This window comes from Tiliqua scincoides, chromosome 3, assembly GCF_035046505.1.
Source record: "Tiliqua scincoides isolate rTilSci1 chromosome 3, rTilSci1.hap2, whole genome shotgun sequence".
NCBI classification, from domain to species: Eukaryota; Metazoa; Chordata; class Lepidosauria; order Squamata; family Scincidae; genus Tiliqua; species Tiliqua scincoides.
This window is the reverse complement of record NC_089823.1, coordinates 226,312,333-226,333,214: the sequence shown is the minus strand read 5'-3', so window position 1 is coordinate 226,333,214 and position 20,882 is coordinate 226,312,333. Positions and strand designations below refer to the sequence as shown.

The 20,882-nt window shown below is 46.0% G+C and overlaps 1 protein-coding gene across 2 annotated transcripts in view; it reads right to left on the bottom strand.

Moving 5' to 3' along the window:
- FNDC3B (fibronectin type III domain containing 3B) overlaps positions 1-20,882 on the bottom strand; it is a 313,728-nt gene that overhangs the window by 224,368 nt on the left and 68,478 nt on the right. For both annotated transcript variants that reach the window (XM_066619166.1, XM_066619167.1), the window contains exon 2: positions 5,689-5,827. In XM_066619166.1, the coding sequence (XP_066475263.1) occupies positions 5,689-5,799 (111 nt within the window). In that variant the 5' untranslated portion in view covers positions 5,800-5,827. The remainder of the gene's footprint in view (positions 1-5,688; positions 5,828-20,882) is intronic.

Here is a 20,882-nt window from a genome sequence, read left to right as displayed (position 1 = left end):
CTCAGTCTATGCTTTGTCTTCAAAAATAAGGTCAGAGCAGATGAGGAGGTAAAGCTGTATCTGGGCTATACTGCTGCAGGTGCAGTATCACGTTAATGAAGGCTCTTTTATCCTTTGCTTAACGAAGCCCATGTGCATGACCATCAGCAAGTTGGAACATCCTCTCACTCATGCACACACTCACATTCTCACTTGCATTCAGTCATAACTAGGGTGGAGCCCGAGGGGTACCTGCCCCCAGGCGCTAGGCCAAGAGGGGTGCGTGACTGCCCCTCAGGCTCTGCCCTGGGGGTTTTGCGCCCCATTTCCTTCTCCTGTGGAGGCTCCACTTCAAGGGAAGCCTCCACAGCAGAAGGAACGTGGGGGCACAAAGTCGCTGCAATGAGCACCCCTCCTCCGGGGAGAAACCGAAAGTGACGTCACGAGGCACAATGTCTCATGAGACATCACTGCCCCAGGCAGGGCAGTACATGCACACATTCAACACAGTATACCCAGTCATAAAATCTGAGGCATCGGGGAACTGGAACTGGTGGGTGGGGTGGGGAGGCTGGTGAAGCAGAGCCTCCCTGCAGTAGTCTTCAAAAAGCAGCACTGCTGTCATTGAGGTGCCCAAGCACTCTCAAGGGTTTTGACAAGGGATTACTGCTGAAGGCTGCAGCTTGGGCCAGTTAAATTTTAGCTGCTAAATAGGAACAGGACTGTATTTTTAGTATTAGGTTTCACGCAAGTTGTTACTAGATTATTTAATCTTAATGTGCCATCTATTAATGAGACGTTTCGATAGGCCTATTGTGTGGATTTCATGTCTATTTAAAATGGAATGCTTACCAATTATTTTGAAGTGTTCATGTTATTGTGAAATTGCTTATTGTTTGTTTGTTGTATTTATTGTTTGTGAATTATTGCTACTGAGGTATTTATACTGGGGTTTGTCCTGCAAGTTGCGAGTTGCTTTGAGAATAATGTATGAAGAACAGTGAGACACAAATAAAGTGACAATGAATTCAACCATCTCCAGTTAGAAGGATCTCAATTAACAAAACCGAGACCCTAAAGGAACTGCTGTCAATCAAAGCAGATAACATAACATTAGACTGGAAGGTCCAATGCCAATTCAACAGAAAGTCATTTCTGATGCTCAATAAAGGCAGGATAATACATTGCTTTAGGTCTGCAGCATGCAGAAATTTCATATACGTACAGAAGAACGCCAACAAGCTCAGCTTCTGACATTTCTAGAGGAGAGTGCTTCTGGTCACTTTGCCAAACACATAAACCAAGATGCTGGATGAGGGGTCTAGAAAGGTCAAAGCTAAATTACAAAGACGTCTAGCTTTATTCATGCAAGATCTGCTTTACTTGTGCCAATTCCCTGGTTTTTTCTCATGAATTACAATTATGCAACTCAGGTAATATTCTAGTCAGGCACTATGGAGCAAGGCTTGAAGTCGGACTGGATGGGGTCCCTTTGATCCTATCTGTATAATGAAAAATGCCCATCTGCCATTTGTCTGACTGCCAAATTGCTTGTGTAAAAAGAAATAGGCAATGCAGATGTTTTAAAATAAAGATCATATTCTTCTCCACTCCTCACTTTTTTCCGGCGCTTCCCCAGCATAGTATTGGGCCCTGAGAAATCAATGTAGTAAGATAAAGATCTTACACATTTGTATACAACAGCTTAATGCAAAAAAAAGTAAAACTGGTTTTGTAAATATTTTCCTGCGCAGCCTATACTGTTTTCACTTTCCATCTTTAAAAGGCCCTGAGATAGAATCCACTACACAAAATGTCTTAATAAAAGCAGAGATCAAATTTTTAAAAAACGTAACCTAAGAATTAAGACAGGCATTTCAACCAGAAAGATCACCGAAATGTGGCTTATGGATGAACACAACACATTCTAACTGGCCCCAACAATCTAATTCACAAAGCAGCAGGGAAGTTGACAAAGAGGATGCCCTGAAACATTCCTTATGGCCTGGCAATATCATCAGTTCTCAGATTCTGCCTTTGAAATTTTTTTTTTCAATGGACTTTATCTGAGCAGAAGCATCAAGCTTAGCAGGAGACAAACTGATTATTTTGCTTGTGGGGCACTTTTAATCCCTAGGCCAGTGGTTCCTGAACTCTCTGGGAGTTTGGGAACAGGGGGTAAGTGCTTGCGGGGGAAGGGCAAAGGCAGCAACATGATCACCACAATTGTGCTGCTGCAGAGGGGGAAGGTTTTTTAAAAACTTACTTGATAATTCCTATGGCTCTCCAGAGGGTCCAAGAGACCCTCCTCTGAAACCCCCTCTGCAGCCCTCCCTGCACCCCCAGAGTTCTGTAAAAAGGGCGGAACCACTTCTGGTTTCCATCGCGAACCACAGAAACCGCTAGGTAACTTTAAAAAAAAACCCTTCCTCCTAACAGCAGCAGCACAATATTGCTGATCACATTGCTGCCATCGCTGTCACCACACCCCTTAAGGGGACAGAGACAGAGCTTCCTTGGCTGGGAGTCACAACGCCCCAATTTTGGAACCTCTGCCCTAGGCCTTCCTTCTCAAGGGTTGTCACAATAGGTAGCTCATGTCATATTATGAGTACAGATCCATGCTATTACAAAGTGCAATATTACATTGTTTGACTAGAAACAGTCCATAAGCAGGAAAGTGTCCGCTCTGCACAAACCTTACTGCCTTCGTATCCTAGCACTTCTCTTGGATAAGACCATCCTTGCATTAAAACCTAAAGCGAGAGACACACACAAAGACACACACATCTGCCCATCCCAACAGACACCCCCCCAACATATCCTAAACATTATAATTGGTCACAAACAGATGAGAAAAGTGAATAAACCTCTCCCCACCTCAAACCGTATCAACAAGGGAATTTTTTTCATAAAAGGAAACCAGATGGCTCCAGCGAGGAAGTCAAGCTGCAAATTTAACACCCCAGAATCCCAGGTCAATCTGATCCAAGTCCTTCCCAATATCCAAAAATGGCAAGTATAATCTGAGAACTTAAAATCCACACATTCAACCTTCAAAGAAAACATTTTTTGTACTCTCCACCCAGAGGGTATTACAAGTGTTTTGAGATATGAATCATCCTCATTACATAGATTTGTACAGGGAATATTCTGGAAGCATGACAGAATTCTGGTGCTGAAGCTAAGTAGTTTCATAGTGCAAACCCATGCATATTTATTCAGAAGTAAGCTGCACTATGTTCAGTGGGGCTTACTCCTGGGTAAGTAGGCATAGAACTGCAGCTGAAGGCATGTTGTACTGGACAGCATCAGGCTGCAATCCTATGCCATGTTTCCTAAGAGCAGGCCCCATTGAACACAGTGGGAATTCCTGAATAATCATGTATACTAAACCGTGGGTTGGGACCCACTAGGTAGGTTGCGAGCCAATTTCAGGTGAGTACCCATTAATTTCATTATTTTATTTTTAATATATTACACTTGATGCTACCCTGGTATGTCACTACATTTGGGCAAATGTTACAGTTCTGTACTTTTAACAGGCTATTGTGTGTATGCTTTTAACAAAAATAGTAAATGGGACTTATTCCTGATTAAGTGCAGGTAGGATTGCAGCCTAGGATTGTTAAAAATTTTCCTGCTTGATGATGTCCAGTGGGTCCTGCCAGATTCTCATTCTAAAAAGTGGGTCCCGGTGCTAAAAGTTTGAGAACCACTGTTGTATAGGATTGCACTGCTAATCTCAAATTGCCGGCATGAGAGACCTTGGGGAACCAGATGTAAGCCAAACAAGGTACAAATGGAATGAATACAATATTGTGGACACATCTCTCCCACATAGGATGGATAAAGCAACAGGCTTAATAAGGTATTACAAATGTTTTATCTAGCCCAGGGGTCAGCAACCTTAAACATTCAAAGAGCCACTTGGACCCATTTTCCAAGAAAATAAAACCTTGGGAGCCACAAAACCCTTTTGACATCTAAAATGAAGATAACACTACACATATAGTTTTTTTTTTACCTTTATGCTATGTATATAAAAAAAAACAACTATAGTGTGTTGCATTTTTTTAATCCCACCAGACACCCCTCAAGCACCACTGGTGGTACCACTGGGTATACTGGTGGAGAAACCCAGGAAGGCTGCATGTGTTGATCATGACTTGGTGCCTCAGAAAGCACAGCCTTTGGGCCACCCAGACACACAGACACCCCTGCCAAGGGCACTCACATGCAGTGGCGTAGCTGGAGGAGGGCGCAGCACTCAGCTTGGAGGGGAGGTAGGCGAGGATCCCGCCCGAAGGGGCTTGAGTGCTCAGCGGGTGCCGGGCTGGAAGGAGAGGAGAGGCTCTTCTCGCCCTTGTCCCCGCAGCTCTCTGCCTCTCTCCTGCTGCCTCTGGCTGCAACCCGGGTGGGCCAGCATCCCTTGGCCAGAGAAGGGGGCAGCTCTGCTGGATGCGCATCTCTGGTCTGCAGCCCGGTGGAGCGGAGGATGGGGGTCCAGGAGGGAGTCCTGCCGCTGCCCCTCTGCCTCCTGGCACTCCTCGCACTGCCCGGCGCCGCCCCCGTCACAGGTGATGTAAGTTCCATTGATTACAATGGGACTTACTTCTGAGTAGACAGACACGGGACTGGGCTCTCACAGCCCAATCCTATATGCACTTTCCTGGGAGTAAGCCCCATTGACTCCAATGGAACTTACTTCTGTGTAGACAGGCATGGGGCTGGGCACTTGGTTGCTAGCAAACCCGCCAGCAGGGGACAGCGACATCGCAGCCCCCCCGCCCCGCAGAAGAATCTCCCCTGCCCCCGCACCCTTGCGTGTGGGGGGGGATGATCTGAGGAAGGACCCACAGCGCCCACCCAAGCCCCCCCCCTTTAGGCTGCCCCACACAGCTCCAACCTGCTGCCCCCCAACCCTCCGCCACAGCGATCCGCCTGAGGAGGAGAGGCTGGCCGCGATCCATGCTGCTGGGGTTGCAATCCTATCTGCATTTTCCTGGGAGTAAGTTCCATTGATTACTTCTGAGTAGACAGGCACGGGACTGGGAGTCAGAAGTATGTCCCATTGTAATCAATGGAACTTACTCCCAGGAAAATGCCGATAGGATTGCAACCCCAGCAGCCCGGATCTCGGCCAGCCTCTCCGCCTCAGGCTGCGATCCTGCACACTTTCCTGGGAGTAGGCCCTTTGGAACACAGTGGGACTTCCTTCTGAGTAGACCCGCACAGGCTTGTGCCCTCCTTCTCCTGAGAGAGTTCTGCTGGGCTGGGCAAGTCCTGGAGGCTCCGTGGCAATCAGCGGAGGGAGGGGGGCTGCCATGGCTGGGGCGGGGAATGATGAGCCACCCTCCAGCTGGGCTCTCCGCCCATCCCTCCCCACCTGCAGTCTCTTCCGTTGGGAGGCGCCTTCTCCTTCGCTGCATGGGCTCTCCGCCTCCACCAAATGGCCGAGCTCCAGGAACAGCGAGTGCCGCCACTTTCACCCGGACTCTAGAGCCGCAGCAGATGGCTGAAAGAGCCGCAGGTTGCCGACCCCAGATCTAGCCTATCAGAGGTTCGGCTGAAGAGACTGATTGCATAATGCATGCTACTAATAAGGAGAAAAGCTACGTAAAAGGAGGGAGAGCGTCTGTTAAACTCTGTAATTTTCAAAAAATCCATTGGCTTGTAATTCTCATTCGGTCTTCAGAATATGCTCACCTGCTGTGTTCCATCTCCATTGACTAAGTGAGGCATCATGGCGACTTCCCCATTCAGCAATGATGGCAACTCCAGTGGGATCTGGTCGGTCATCATCATTGTGACGTACATTCATGGAGAATTTTCCTCGGCGGGCCTCCTGAAAGGAACCAAAGAACGTCCATTTTTAATTTCAGCATAAGATTAGGACAATGCATTCTTGATTCTCTAACCAAAACGCTTGATACATTTACATCAACTAGCTTCAAAAGTCATATAAATTATTTTCATCTTGTGATCATTTAAAAAATTCATTTTTTTCCCCACAACACTTCAGAATTGCGATTGAATCAAATCAGCTTGGAGTCTCAATTCTTTCCCAGTATCATCATATCAGGACAGTTAAGCAGTCACAATCCTAGTCTAACAAGCCACAGTTCATTAGATCAGGAATAAACTTGAATGCCCTCTCCTATTCCCTCCACGCCTTATGCACCTGATTTCATATAAAATTGGTACACTTTTGTGGGTTGTAAAACCACATTGTGTTGGACATCCAAATCCAGAAAACATGAATGATCACCCAGAGGTAAAATGTCTTTTCCGACACATTTAAATTTTGAAAATGGACTACCACAACCGAGCCCAAGTAAGGCCAAGCCTAGCCTCTTCCACCAATTTGAACCCAAGACGAGGTATAGTCACACTTACAAGGGAATTGAAAGAACTGTGTGTACTTCCTAGGCTTGTGTCACTACTGGCAGGCCTGTACAGCACTCAAGCCAGGTCTCTTCCATCTTTTTGGGCCTGAGAAAATGACAACTACTCTGCTGAAAGAATTTTAAATAGCCCAGAAATGATAGTCAAGATACCAATATTTCATATATTTTTCTCTGATCTTGCAAACTCCTTTGAACAATATTTTCAAAAAGAGGATATCAATTCTCATTCTAATATTCAGGGTAGGTTATGGCATTTAAACAACTAAGTAAAAGGTAAAGGTCGTCCCCCGTCCCCCCCTCCCCCCGGTGTTAAGCCTAGTCATTTCCGACTCTAGGGGTGGTGCTCATCTCCGTTTCCAAGCCAAAGAGCAGGCGTTGTCCGTAGATAGTTTCCACGGTCATGTGGCCGGCATGACTAAACGCCTAACTACATGGAACACCATTACCTTCCCAACAAGGTGGTACCTATTTATCTACTCGCATTTTTACATGCTTTCGAACTGCTAGGTTGGCAGAAGCTGGGACAAGTAACAGAAGCTCACCCGGCTGTGCGGATTCGAATTGCCAACCTTGTGGTCAACAGGCACATCAACTCAGCGGTTTAACCCACTGAGCCAACGCGTCCCACAAAAACTAAGTAGTAGCATTTAAAAAACTAAGTATGAACATGTATATATCTGTATATATCTCCATTGACTAAGTGAGGCATCATGACTTCAAGCTGAACTCAGTTGAACTTACGGGATATATATATATCCACACACACACACACACACACACAACCCATACAAAACCAATGCTAACTAGATTAATAGCTAACCTCTCTCATAAGAACATAAGAACAACCCCACTGGATCAGGCCATAGGCCCATCTAGTCCAGCTTCCTGTATCTCACAGCTGCCCACCAAATGCCCCAGGGAGCACACCAGATAACAAGATACGTCATTCTGGTGCCCGCCCTTGCATCTGGCATTCTGACATAGCCCATTTCTAAAATCAGGAGGTTGCACATACACATCATGGCTTGTAACCCATAATGGATTTTTCCTCCAGAAACTTGTCCAATCCCCTTTTAAAGGTGTCCAGGCCAGACGCCATCACCACATCCTGTGGGAAGGAGTTCCACAGACCAACCACATGCTGAGTAAAGAAATATTTTCTTTTGTCTGTTTTAACTCTCCCAACACTCAATTTTAGTAAATGTCCCCTGGTTCTGGTGTTATGTGAGAGTGTAAAGAGCATCTCTCTATCCACTCTGTCCATCCCCTGCATAATTTTGTATGGACCACCAGAGAGGGCTGAGACAGGATCACCTGCAGCTAGCTGCAAAAAGCAGAAAACCACAGATCACCTCTATAAAAATAATAAATCTATAATAAATCTTTTCTAATTATAAGCAGCCCACATTACCCGCGGGTTCAATACCTGCAGATTTCTTCATTCGCAGGTCCCCAACCCATGGTGCAGGGCAACCTTCCAAGGTGAAGGGAGCTGTGCTCTTCTCACCTCCAGAGGCTCTTCTGAAGCCCACAGAGGCTGTATTCGCCCACCCGCAGTCTCTTATCTTTGAACAATATTTGCAAACTCCTTATCTGCAGGGGTTCTGGCAGTGGAACCCTTGTGGATAATGAGGGTTGCCTGTATTACAAATTTAAATGCTTTTGTGTGTGGGGGTGGGGGGTTGCATGTGGTCCCCAACAATTTCAATTTTTGCCACAGTGGTCCGCCATTTCCTAAAGGTTGGGAACCACTGCTCCACAGCAAATATATCAGAAAACAAGAACGGAAGCCCCTTTGTACTTCAAAAAAGGACCACCAGGATATGCTCTTACTCCACTTGGAAACTTGATTCAAAGTTTCTTTCCTGGGAAATTAAATGCATTTAAAATGTTTACACATCGCCTTTGCCCTCCCCAACAAACTGCATCTGGAGATTCAAGGCTGCTTCCCTGGAAAAATGTATCCGTTTTCCCCAAGGTGCAAACCCAAGGGAATGTTGGCATATGGTGGGCTACACAAGACAGGGAAGAGACTAGAACCACAAACTTAAGTCCAAGACCAGTCACAAGACAAAATGTCTTACGGACTTGATACAAGGATGGAAAGTTCTATGAAATCTGTAGACCTAGCAATTGCAGTAATTTATGGCTGATACACACCAAGATCTAATCTAGACAAGACATATTGTCCAAGGCAGGAAGTGTGGTCTGGTGGTTAAGCGGTTGCCCTACCTGAAGAAGCTAAGTGGGAGTAACCCTGGCTGTGATTTGGAAGGGGAACAGACCCAACTGATAAGCCATTGCATGAAAATGGAGTTCTGTGGAGTAGCTGTTGATCACTGGACCATGAGAGGGATAAGGAGTCACGGCAATAAGCTGCCTCAAGATGGAAGAGTATGAAGGTTAGATGCCCAGAATGAACAGGACCTGGTCATTTAATGGCTGCTCCTGTTGTAAGCTTAGGAAAGAATGATGGCCACACAGTTAAAGGAAGACATCTGGAAATGGAGTTCTATAAATTTCTTGTAGGCATTAATTATAAAAACTTCATTTCTAAAATAGAGTTTGGGATATGTGAACTGTCTATATCAGGGGTGCCCAAACCCCAGCCCTGGGGCCACTTGCGGCCCTCGAGGACTCCCAATTCGGCCCTCTGAGAGCCCCCAGTCTCCAATGAGCTCTGCCTCTGGTCCTCCGGAGACTTGCTGGAGCCTGCGCTGGCCCGACACAACTGCTCTCAGGGTGACGGCCAACTGTTTAACCTCTAATATGTACTGTGGAACGAGGGCTCCCTCCACTGCTTGCTGTTTCACATCTGTGATACAGCAGTGGCAGCAAAGGAAAGGCCGGCCTTGTGCAAGGCCTTTTATAGGCCATGAGCTATTGCAAGACCTTCATTCATTCATTCAAGTTCCATCTCTAATGTATTCATTTATATATACTCAAATTTGAAATGTAAATTAACTCCTTTTTTCCCCAGCCCCGGACACAGTGCCAGAGAGATGATGTGGTCCTCCTGCCAAAAAGTTTGGGCACCCTGATCTATATGAACCATCTTGGATCTGTAGGACTCTCACTTGTGAGAGAGACAGTATAGAAATACTGTATAATAATTATGTTGTTGTTGTATAATAATTATACTTCAACAGAAAAGGAGGGATGGAGTCAACATTTAACAAAGGGGTTAGTTTGGAACCCTATGGAATTATCAAAAATTTCAGAACTCGAATTCATGAATTCGCATTCACATGTTCCTTAATCTACAAGCACACCATATTTTTTTTATTTGCTCTCCTCTGCCTTGAATATCAACACACACTTCCATGTACTAGTGTCAATCATCTTAACTCAACCCACTTGTCAAGTAGCCTGAACTCCATTAACCTCCAATTATTTCACACTTCCTACGCTCCCCACAATTTCCCACTTTTATGTACACAAAGGAACTTTTATAGACATAAAAGACAAGTAAAGTCTATTCAAGACCACCCCGCTTGCTTTGATATAACAAGATCTTCCTGCAAATGTATAGATCAATCATTTATACTCTTTGACATTTCAGACATTTAATTTTTGATATGTTAAAAGATGGATTTCCAGGGCAGATGTGGAAAAACAGGATTCTATTATTAGTCCAACTTTAGAAAAATAAATTAGGCACCAGTTAACTGCAACATCAAGAGCATGTTCATGATAGCCCATCAACTGAGCAGAGAGTGCTTTCTCTCCCCCCTCATCGGTTACTGGTTAATCAGCCAAAACCAAACGTATTCCCAGTTCACTCCTGACTTGCCCATAAAAGTACACCATGGACATTCTAGACGACTGTCAGCATTCTAGACGAAGGCTGACAAAAGGTACTGTAAATGCATTTAATACTCTTGTGGGACACAATCCCACCCAGTCTTATTCAGGAAGCAAAAGCTTCCAGAGGGAGCATTTTTAGAGTTCTCATATTGCCATGATCATTTTCAAACCAAGGAAAAATAGACATTACTGAGACCATGCTAGTGCAAAATATATGCATACCTTCTCCAGGCAAAACCACCAAGACAAACAAACAATCTGCTAACAGCATTGTCAATTCGAGTACAAGTTTATAAACAAAATTAGGAACACAGGAGGGTAGCTGAGACGCCATTGTCAGGGAGCATTTTGACTGCATTTTTGGGCAATGGGAAAACAAACTGAACCAAGTACAGACTAAACCACTTGGTTTTAAAAGTACGGATTGCAAAATTAGTTATCCGTAGATCCATACCGACGAAAGATTTGATTTCTTTTTCAGATTCCGAAAGCAATGTCCAAATATGACTGAAATGAGATATAGACAAGCCAGTTTTAACTTCCACCTCAACCCACTTAAATGCAGGGCATAAGGGAGGTTTTGTAACATTTCCAGTCAAAGCTGTAGACCCAGGAAGCGAGGATATTCTTCTACCCTTTTCAAAGTTAGAACCCATACCCAAGCCAGTCATATTACCATTTGACCCTCACAGTAATCAACCTGCAATGTCACACTGATAATGCAATATCCTGCCGCTCAGTAATAAAATATGCATCTTTTTCTCTTTTCAACTCAAATTAACTCAAGATGGCAACAAGCAATGCCATAAATTAGTTGCACATGGCAGGAGATAGTCACAGAGCAGGCCAAAGCAGCGTTTATCTAAGAAATGTCCATCCGTGGCCAGTTCACATGAATCAATGTGCTCAGCTGCGGCTTATGCTAAAGTTCCAAGGAGGAGTCTGGAGCATCACAATGCACCATAAAAACGCAAGTTTCCTAGAAGGTTTTGAAAACACACGCCAGGAAAACGTTCCTCTGCAAATATTCTTCCTCCTATTTTCTACCAACTTATAAAATAGATAAAATCTCTTGCAACTCACACTCAGCTATAAATGAAGAATGCAACCCAATGCACCCTTAATTCAAGCTGAACTCAGTTGAACTTATGTCTTAATACGCATGCAGAAGACTGCTCTTTTGCCACTCAGGCAGCCCAGTCACCCACAGAAGTACTTTGATGTACAAATGCTTCTTATAAACGCTACAAAATGGATTGCAGAACCGGTAAATTATGAATACCACACAATCCAAAAGCAACATATGGCACAGCCCACTAGGACTCCCCAAACCTTGTGTAGATTAATACGCACCAAGCTGGTGGGCTGCGTAAAGCTTGATCGGTCACAAGCGGGTTTCCGACAGACCAAAGAAATTCTGTTTCATATACCCCAGGACAGAGAAAACGGCTGTGACCTTAAAGTTGAACTAGCCAAGACAGCAAGGAATTGGGACTGTGTGTCCCACAAAATCAGTACACATACCCAAGAGGCTGTTCAAAGTCTTCAGGTGGCTAAAGGAAGATGTCAAATGGTTTTAAAAGTGGTGTAGAACGAACAATGCAGCCTGTTGGCAGTTTCTTTGGTTCATCCTGCAGCCTTTGCAATGCCTTCAAGGGTGAGACTGGAAACTCCCCAGTCAGACTCACCGCAGGTTTTGAAAGCAACATGCAGAGATCGAAGGGGCAATGGCATAGCCACCCCCTCTGACACCTCAGCTGTGGCTATCCATGCCACACACACCCCCAGAAGTGCCTGACACAGAAGTACTTGCAGTGACATGACGACATCACCACTAATTAGTTCTGAGATATGGCACTCTGAACAGTTGCAAGCTGCTTGGAGCAGCCTTCTACTCTTTTTTTATAGCAAAAAAGTAGTTGGTCGCTCAGAGTGACTTGCAACTGCTCCGAGTGCCCGTAAGGCGTGGGTGCCGAAGAAGGTACTGCAGGAGTGAGGAAGCATCCTCACTGCTGCAGTACATCCTCTTGCACTTCTCCCCATGTCCTGGGTAGGGAGACTGTGACATGGCGAGTCGGCTGGCTCCAGCTCAGGATCCACCATAGGGGGTGCAAGTTGGTACCCCCTCAATGCATGGTACACGGGGCAATGTACCCCTTGCATCCTTAGCTATGCCACTGTGAGAGGGGCTTTCCTAAGCTTCCTCCTGCTGCTGGGCCATTCTTGAGAGGGCCACAGACCTGACCCAAGGATCAGAGGCTGGAGCAATCACTCATGGTGCAGGTGGCACTCCACATATCCATCCATTGCTTGAGGCTGCCTCTTCAGTGTGTACCATAAGGGGGCCACCCCTGAACATACCCTCAAGGCAGGTGCCAGTTTAATGGTGGGACCTGTGAGGTCAGCCCCCTCTTATCCCCAATGGTTGGATCATTTAAACCTTATAACTGTGCAGGAGCCACTCACAGAAAAGCAGCTCATGGAATGTTTAAAAGCTCCGCTGCCAGAACGGAAAGGTTGATTAACACAAGTTTTTTAAAGACTTTTTTCCATCAACACTGTTGGATCTTAATGACTCAGCAACTATATTGAGCTGAATGACTCAAGTTAAGGCACAGTCCTCTTGGATCCAATCCCACCCAAGCACTTAATACCGGTTCTACACCAGAACCCTCCAAAGTGCCATTTAACAATTCCTTTATGAATTCATTTCCCACCTTAATCTATGTCTACATAGTATCACTGGCTATAAGTAAGCAGCTAAACAGAGCTTTCCATCCCAAGACAACCATCGCCTTTAAACAGTCAGTCTCTTGATGAAAGTTTCAGTAGGCAGACACACTTCAGATACACTTACCACATCCTGACACACCCAGAGATGCTAGGAATAAGGTCTGATAAGGACAGACAGTAACAAGGAACTGCCATGAATCACAAGGGAAAGCAACAGAGTAAGACCATTTTGGCATATGAACCCAGTCGCATCATCTAAGCCAGTGTTTCTCAAGGTTTGTCCTCTGCTGTACCACTTCACATGATCCACCTATTTGAAGTACCATCATCATCAGTAGTTACTTCTGGGTTGGGAGGTCAGAGGTGATACAACAAACACCTGTACGTGGCTTGGGGTGGACGGGAGGGCTTTTACTAGCATGGAAAAGCATGCTTTGGAGCTCTGCCCACCAAGGCGAGCCAAGCCTCCTACTACTGCTTGTTGCAACTCGTTCCTGGTCTCACTGTTGGGCAGCAAGGGTCCAGGAGTCCTGTGAGTACCACCAGACACCACCTCAAGTACCACTGGTGATACCCATACCACTAATTGAGGAACACTGAAACGCAGTTTGCAGAAAACGTGGAAATATTAGCAAAGGCAGAATGTGGCCCCCCATGGGGCAACAGGTGCTGGTCAACATTCTCCAGTGAGAATTATCCATTCCAGACCCAATTCAAAGTGTCATTTTACCCTAAGTAGCCCAGGACACAATTGGACAATGTATCTTCCTGCTGGAGCTTCCCTGGCATGCAGAATTTGCTGATTAGGTCCTTGTCTAGATCCAGAGAGAGACCAAGACTCAAAATATACATTACTAGAACCACATGAAGGTGGCTACAACTCAGATTGGGGCCATACTGTGAAGATAGATAAACCTTTATCTCTGTGCCATTTTTCCACCAAAAACTGGACCTTAGACTAGTTATTTAACACCCCCCCCATTTAGCCCCCACTGTAGCAGACACTTTAAAGGGTAAATTCCTGCTTCCTGATCTTTGGTAGGAAAACAAGATCGCCCTCTACCAATGTGTTTTGCGGCACACTGCTGCTCTCATCCTTTTCAGGTAAAAAGCCCAATGTTTAACAATAAAATAGATAAATCACCAATCTGCTTTAAACCTTTAATTTGTCAGAGTCCAAGAAACTGCAGGTAGACCCCTAAAGTAGAGGTCAAGTTCTAGATGTCTATACTTGTTGAAACGGACTTAAGTCGAAACACTAGTTATGCATGTGACGTAAACAAAATTCTGTACAAAATTCTGCAGAGGATGAAAAACATTATAGAACTATCTCTATAAATAAGTTATTACCTATAAAATAGGTAACAATTCAAACCCTAACAAGTGTACATTATGTGGCAACCCTCTTTTTTATGTTGAGTAATGCACAGAATGGGCCTTAGAGCAGCTTAGAGAGGAAGCTGCATTAGTATTAGTTGCATTTTATAACTTGCATTTGTTCAGGATGAACATTTGTTCATCAACAGATGAACACTAGTTCGAGATGAACAGTTCTATTAAGTATTGTACTGGCTCATCTTTACCCACCAGTTTCAAGTCTCCAAAACACAATGTCCCTCTCAAAAACCAGCACTATCCCCTCTGACAATTTTGTGCAGGAGAAGATGGACTGCACCTGTGCAAAAGTGAACCACATCTGTCCATCTGTAAGTTGGATGTCCTTAAGCCAGGGTCTACCTGCATTTCAGAGGCCAAAACAGGCCGGAATTTCACTAGAACATGCAGGACAAGATCAACTTCTCAGCTTTGGACATACTCAATCGCAAAAAAAGTGGCAAATGCTTTTTTTTTTTAGACTTCACAATCACTACAGAAATGTTATAACACAGGACAAGAACCATCACTATTAAGGAAAGAGATTGTTGGGCTCTTGGCACACCCACTTACTACACAGGCCCATGACACAACAAAACAGGGGCTGAGGTATTCAAAGACTTATACAGGTGTGCACCACTTAACAACTGTTCACTTAATGGACCACATAAAGCACAACAAAGATGCTCTTAATGAGGCAATCACGTCTCCCATAGCCTGCAGCAGTGTCTGTTTCCACAACAGAGAGGTTCTTAATGCAAAGAAGAGGCAATCTCCAGTAGCCTGTGCAACCAAGCTAGTGCAGCTATTTTCAACCTTTTTCATCTCATGGCACACTGACAAGGCACACCATGCTGCCAGCAGGGGACTCACAACCCCCATTGGCCTACTAATAAGTGACCTTCCCCCAAATTCTTGTGGCACACCTGTGGACCACTCACAGCACACCAATGTGCCACGGCACAGTGGTTGAAAATGGTTGAGCTAGTGTCTGGCAGGGAGTGCCTGTTTACACAAAGGCAATAGTTTGGACTGAATATTCACTTAATGACCTAATCGCAAAATGGAGATCGGAGAACGTATGCCCGTCATTAAGTGGCGCACACATGTATATCAACTGCTAGGCAATTCTAGCAGTGACAACTTGCTCCAAGTAAAATCACTGTATTGATTCTTGCTGGCAGAACTATAGGAATATGCACAGTGAACTGAACATGTATACATAATAAAAGAGCTGCATCACCCCCATGGAATCAATACCGCCCTCCCCCCAAAAAGGAACTCGCTAAATCCTGAGCTGAAATTCTCACTATGAGCAAGATGGTCCCCTCTATATATTCACTAATCATACATTAGTTTCCCCAGAAATGTAGATACAGCAGGAATGACTCTTGCCTCAACTCTTAGATTTTCTGCCAATACAACAAATTGGACAATAAGGACATCTGCACACAACGTTTTGTGCCACAGCTCGCTGCTTGAACGCAGGGGTGGGGCAGCAGTAATTGCTCATAGAGAAAGAGCTCTCAAGACAGACACAGGGACTGGAGGTACACACACAGCTGGATGGTCAAGACACAAAAGAGCTTGGAATTTGTCTTCCTCCGATGTGTATTCATTAGCATAGTTACATCACATCTGTTTCAAAGCCTCCTTAACCTTAAAAGAATTCTTTGTATACCTAATTGCAAGCAGCAGATTAATCTGAAGGCATCCAAACAAGACAGCCTTATTTGTAACAATCCCACATAAAAGGATTTATCTTCTGCAAATTGCACCCATTAACATAAACAACTTGCTGAAAAGCTACAGTTTGTCTCAAGTTGGGATTTGGAGAAAGAAAGCAGCAGCTGGAGAATGGGATGCCATTTTATTTTTTAGGAACATCAGAATAGACCAAAAACTCTGTAAAGAGGAGGGTGATAAATATCAAAGCAACTGGTTGCTTTTATTCCACCAGAACTTTGGTAATCAATGGATGGACTGAAATGGTTATAGGATTTTTCTTTTTGTAAACAATATGAAGGGTTGTGGGGTGGGAAGACAAAAAAAACCAGGAAGCTGTTTTATACTGAATCACATCACTGACCCACAGTGACTCCCCAGGGTTCCAGAAGAGGGGCCTCCCCATCTCTAGATGGGAACACTGGGGACTAGCTCTTCTCCAAAAGTCTTCGGAAACGAGAATCAAATGCTTCCCAAAAAGTAAGCAAAATATGGTGAAATATTAAACTCAATCATAGAATACAACTTGGAAGTCCCAAAACTCAAAAAGGCTAGTGTCCCAAAGCACAAGTAATTTGAAATCCCATGAATCAGCCAAGGTTTACTTCCAAGTACTGTAGTGGCTTGAGAAGTAAGACATAAAGATCTGGTCAGCAACTAGCTTTAGTCTGGACCACTTCATAATAAATATGGGTGGAGCCTGTTTATCTGCAGATTTTATATCTGCAGATCTAGCTCAACAAGGGTCCCTTGGACCCACGTTGAGCCAGACTTGGGCCAACCTGAACCCTCCAAATGTGACCAAAGCTGAGGGCTTTCTAAAATTCACAGAGGCCACATGCATCCACCCACAGCCTCTACAGCAGGGGTGCTCACACTTTTTTGGTTGGAGAGCTACTTTGAAACCCAGCAAGGCCCAGAGATCTACCCTCCAGGGGGGCAACTTGGGGAGTGATGAGAAGTGGGGTGACTCCATGTGTGGGGCCATGGGGAGGGGTTGGGGAGCCCTCCAGGGGGGCAACTTGGAGGGGTGATGGGAAGTGGGGGGACACCAGGTGTGGGGCCAGGGGGAGGGGTTGGGAAGCCCTCCAGGAGAGCAACTTGGGGGGGTGATGGGAAGTGGGGGGACACCAGATGTGGGGCCAGGGGAGCGGCTGGGGAGCCCTCCAGGGGAGCAACTTGGAGGGGTGATGGGAAGTGGGGGGACACCAGGTATGGGGCCAGGGTGAGGGGTTGGGGAGCCCTCCAGGAGAGCAACTGGGGGGGTGATGGGAAGTGGGGGGACACCAGGTGTGGGACCAGGGGAGCGGCTGGAGAGCCCTCCAGGGGGGCAAATTGGAGGGGTGATGGGAAGTGGGGGGACACCAGGTATGGGGCCAGGGGAGGGGTTGGGGAGCCCTCCAGGAGAGCAACTTTGGGGGGTGATGGGAAGTGGGGGGACACCAGGTATGGGGCCAGGGGAGCAGCTGGGGAGCTCTCCAGGGGGCAACTTGGGGGCAGCCCCATACCCTCTTCTCCGCCCCAAGGCGCCTGCTCAGCTCACCCTCTGGGAAGCAGGAAAAGTTCTCTGAGGGCGCCGCAGGGCTGATCCCAGCCTCGGAAGGAAGGCGGCGATGCGAGGCAGCGCAGCCCAGCTGCACCGCACTTCCTCCCGAGCTCCCCTTACTTGTCCCCAGGGAGGGGGTCTCGGCGGCGCCTCCGGCGGCGCTCTCCCTCCCGCCGGCCGCAGCCTCACAGTGCCCGGCTCCCGAGATGGGGACGGCGGTGCCCTTGCGGGGCAACAGCAGCAACCAGAGCGTCCCCGCCTGCCACGGGCTCCCGCGCCGCCTGCCTGTGCCGCCGCCCCCGGCTGCACCGCCACCTCCACGCACTCTTTCCAGGGGTCGCCTCCCCCGGCAGCCTCCTGCACCCGGAGGGGCTCTTTCCCGCCCCTATCATTGATTGAAATCAATGAATGGGGCGGGAAAGAGCCCTGGAGCTTCCTGATTGGCCCGCCATGTTGAAAGGGGCGGGAAAGAGCCCCAGAGCTTCCCGATTGGCCTGCCATCGCATCTGGGACACTCGGCGGCGCCGGGCCAATCGGGAAGCTCCGGGGCTCTTTCCCGCCCCTTTCAACATGGCGGGCAGGAGGCTCGGCACGCGATCGACCGGATTTTGCTTGGCGATCGACTGGTGGATCGCGATCGACATCTTGAGCACGCCTGCTCTACAGGCTTCAGAATGGCCCTTATGGCAAAGCAAAAAAAAAAAAAAATGCTGCTTCAGGTTTCCCTTGAAATTGGAAGTGATGTTTTTATGCCTTTTAAGGCATTATGAGGTCTATATTGTATTAGTATTTAAGGTACTAAACAAACATTAAGCAATTTCTGCCCAACGTTGCACACATGCAGCAGGGACCAAATGCGTACACCTGCATGCCAGGCAAAAATGGGTTCAATGCATGACTATTTACCATAAGCTTACAATCTAGATCAGGGGTGTCCAAACTTTTTGGCAAGAGGGTCACATCATCTTTCTGTTGGGAGCTGGGGGGGAGGGGGAGAAAAGAATTAATTTACATTTCAAATTTGAATAAATTTACATAAATGAATATATTAGAGATGGAACCTTTATGAATGAAGGTCTTGCAATAGCTCAAGGCTTATAAAAGGCCTTGCACAAAGCAAGATCAGCCTTTCCTTTGCTGTCGCTGCTTCATCACAGATGTGAAACAGCAAGCAGTGGAGGGAGCCCTCGTCCCATAGCTCAGGCAAGAGGCTGAACAGTCGCCCTCATGCTGAGAGCAGTTGCGTCAGGCCAACACAGGCTCCAGCTAGTCTCCAGAGGGCCAGAGGCTCATTGGAGACTGGGGGCTACCTGAGGGCCGGATTGGGAGTCTTTGAGGGCTGCAAATGGGCCCAGGGCAGGTGTTTGGACACACCTGATCCAGACAGACATGCTAAAGAGTAAGGACTTTATAGAAATGGGGAGGGAGACGACTCCATCACCATTCACTATTTCCTCCCCAAGTAGATCGCTGGCATACCATGTTGCCACAACCACCAACCCTTTCACAGCTCTTTTGACTCCTCTTGCTGGACAAAAAGCAACCAATGCTCCTCTAAGAGATCAGACTTGGCCATCAGAATTCTGGTTGCTGATCTCCCATTTCTTTTATTTGGCCACCAGTTTTGCAACAGCTTCAATGGAAGCAAAGTTCTGTAATGTATTGCACAAGATATTTTCCCAGAGTTCAGTTTTGTTCCTGCGGCTAACATTCCCATGGGTTTAGTCCGCAAAAGGTCAAAGTAATTAGGAGAGAAGCTGACATTCCAATAAATTCTATTATGGTTAGGCACACAAACAGCAGCACAGTTCATGCAATATGCCACTAGTAAGCACATCAGAAGACGAGAATTTGAGGAATGAAGAGATTAGGTTCAAGTGGCATTATACAGAAGTGTCCTATTTCATGAGGCAGGGCAGGCGAATCCAGGAAGGGCACCTCTGATGAGATCCCAGGAGAGGAAGAAGAGTGAGACAGCAAAACCTGTTGCTACTTAAGAGAGCTTTTTAATGATTAAAGAAGGGGATTTCTTCAATCTTGGACTTGTGTTAACAGTTGAGAACCACAAAGTTGCTTATTAGCAACGTGACATGTAAGTGGCATGTACGTTTAACATATAAGGTGAATAGGAGACAGACCTCTGGATTTGTTTCACAGACAATGAATTGGATCCAATAAGAGACATTGAGAGGAATTATACTTAATATTTGCTAATGAGAGCAAGCACCAATTTGCCTTAGAATAAAATTCATTCATCAGAATTACCAGTAATGTACAAGTCACACGGGACGGGGGGCCCAGTTCAAAGACAAGACTAATCCATGTTTTAGCACTGTGTGCATGAGTTGCTGCAAGTATCCAGCTTGCACACACACTCTTCCTCCGTATCACATGAATATTTAAAACTTCCATTTAAGAACATTAGAAGAGCCCCGCTGGACCAGTCCAAAGGCCCATCTAGTCCAGCTTCCTGTATCTCATAATGGCCCACCAGGTGCCTCGGGGAGCACACAAGACAACAAGAGACCTGTATCCTGGTGCCATCCCTTGCATCTGGCATTCTGAGGTAGCCTACTTCTAAAACCAGGAGGTTGCACATACCCATCACAGCTTGTGACCTGTGATGAACCTCCTCCAGAAATCTGTCCAATCCCCTTTGAAAGTATCCATGCATCCAGTTCAGAACAGTTTCCCATTTCATCCAATATGGGTTTCCTCCAAATCAGGAAAGCTCACAGTTAACTAACCACAAGCCAGAACAGAAAACTGTGGCTTGGAAACATCTGCGCCAGGCCATAGTCTCATTTAAGAGGTAGACGATGCAAGGAGTAGTTGAACAGCTAACCAGAAATTGTGCATAGTTCTGCAATTATTTTTATAGACTTTTTCCATACTGCATAATGCAGCACTCAAAGCACTGATGGGTGAAGTGTGCAATGGCCATAATTATTCAAGGAAAACAAGAGTCACATTTGACATTGAACATTATTCTGAGAGAAAAGGATAGCTGGTATGAACAGGCTATGTTTCCTGAAAATTACTTTTATTTATCATGTAAGATGTACGATGTTTGTAGTACGAACATATATATAGCGCTGGATCCCTGCTACCGGCCTAGCTTGGAAAAAGCCCGATCCTTGGAAAATTCCATGCGGCCACACCTTGTTTGCACAGTACATTTGACCCTGGGAACAAGGGCCACCTCCTAAGAACTTCGGGGCTTGGAGCAAACAATCATTAACACTGCAAAAGAAGGTTCTCCTCTCCAAATTCAATTAAGGAGCCATGCTAATGAAGCAGCCAACTTC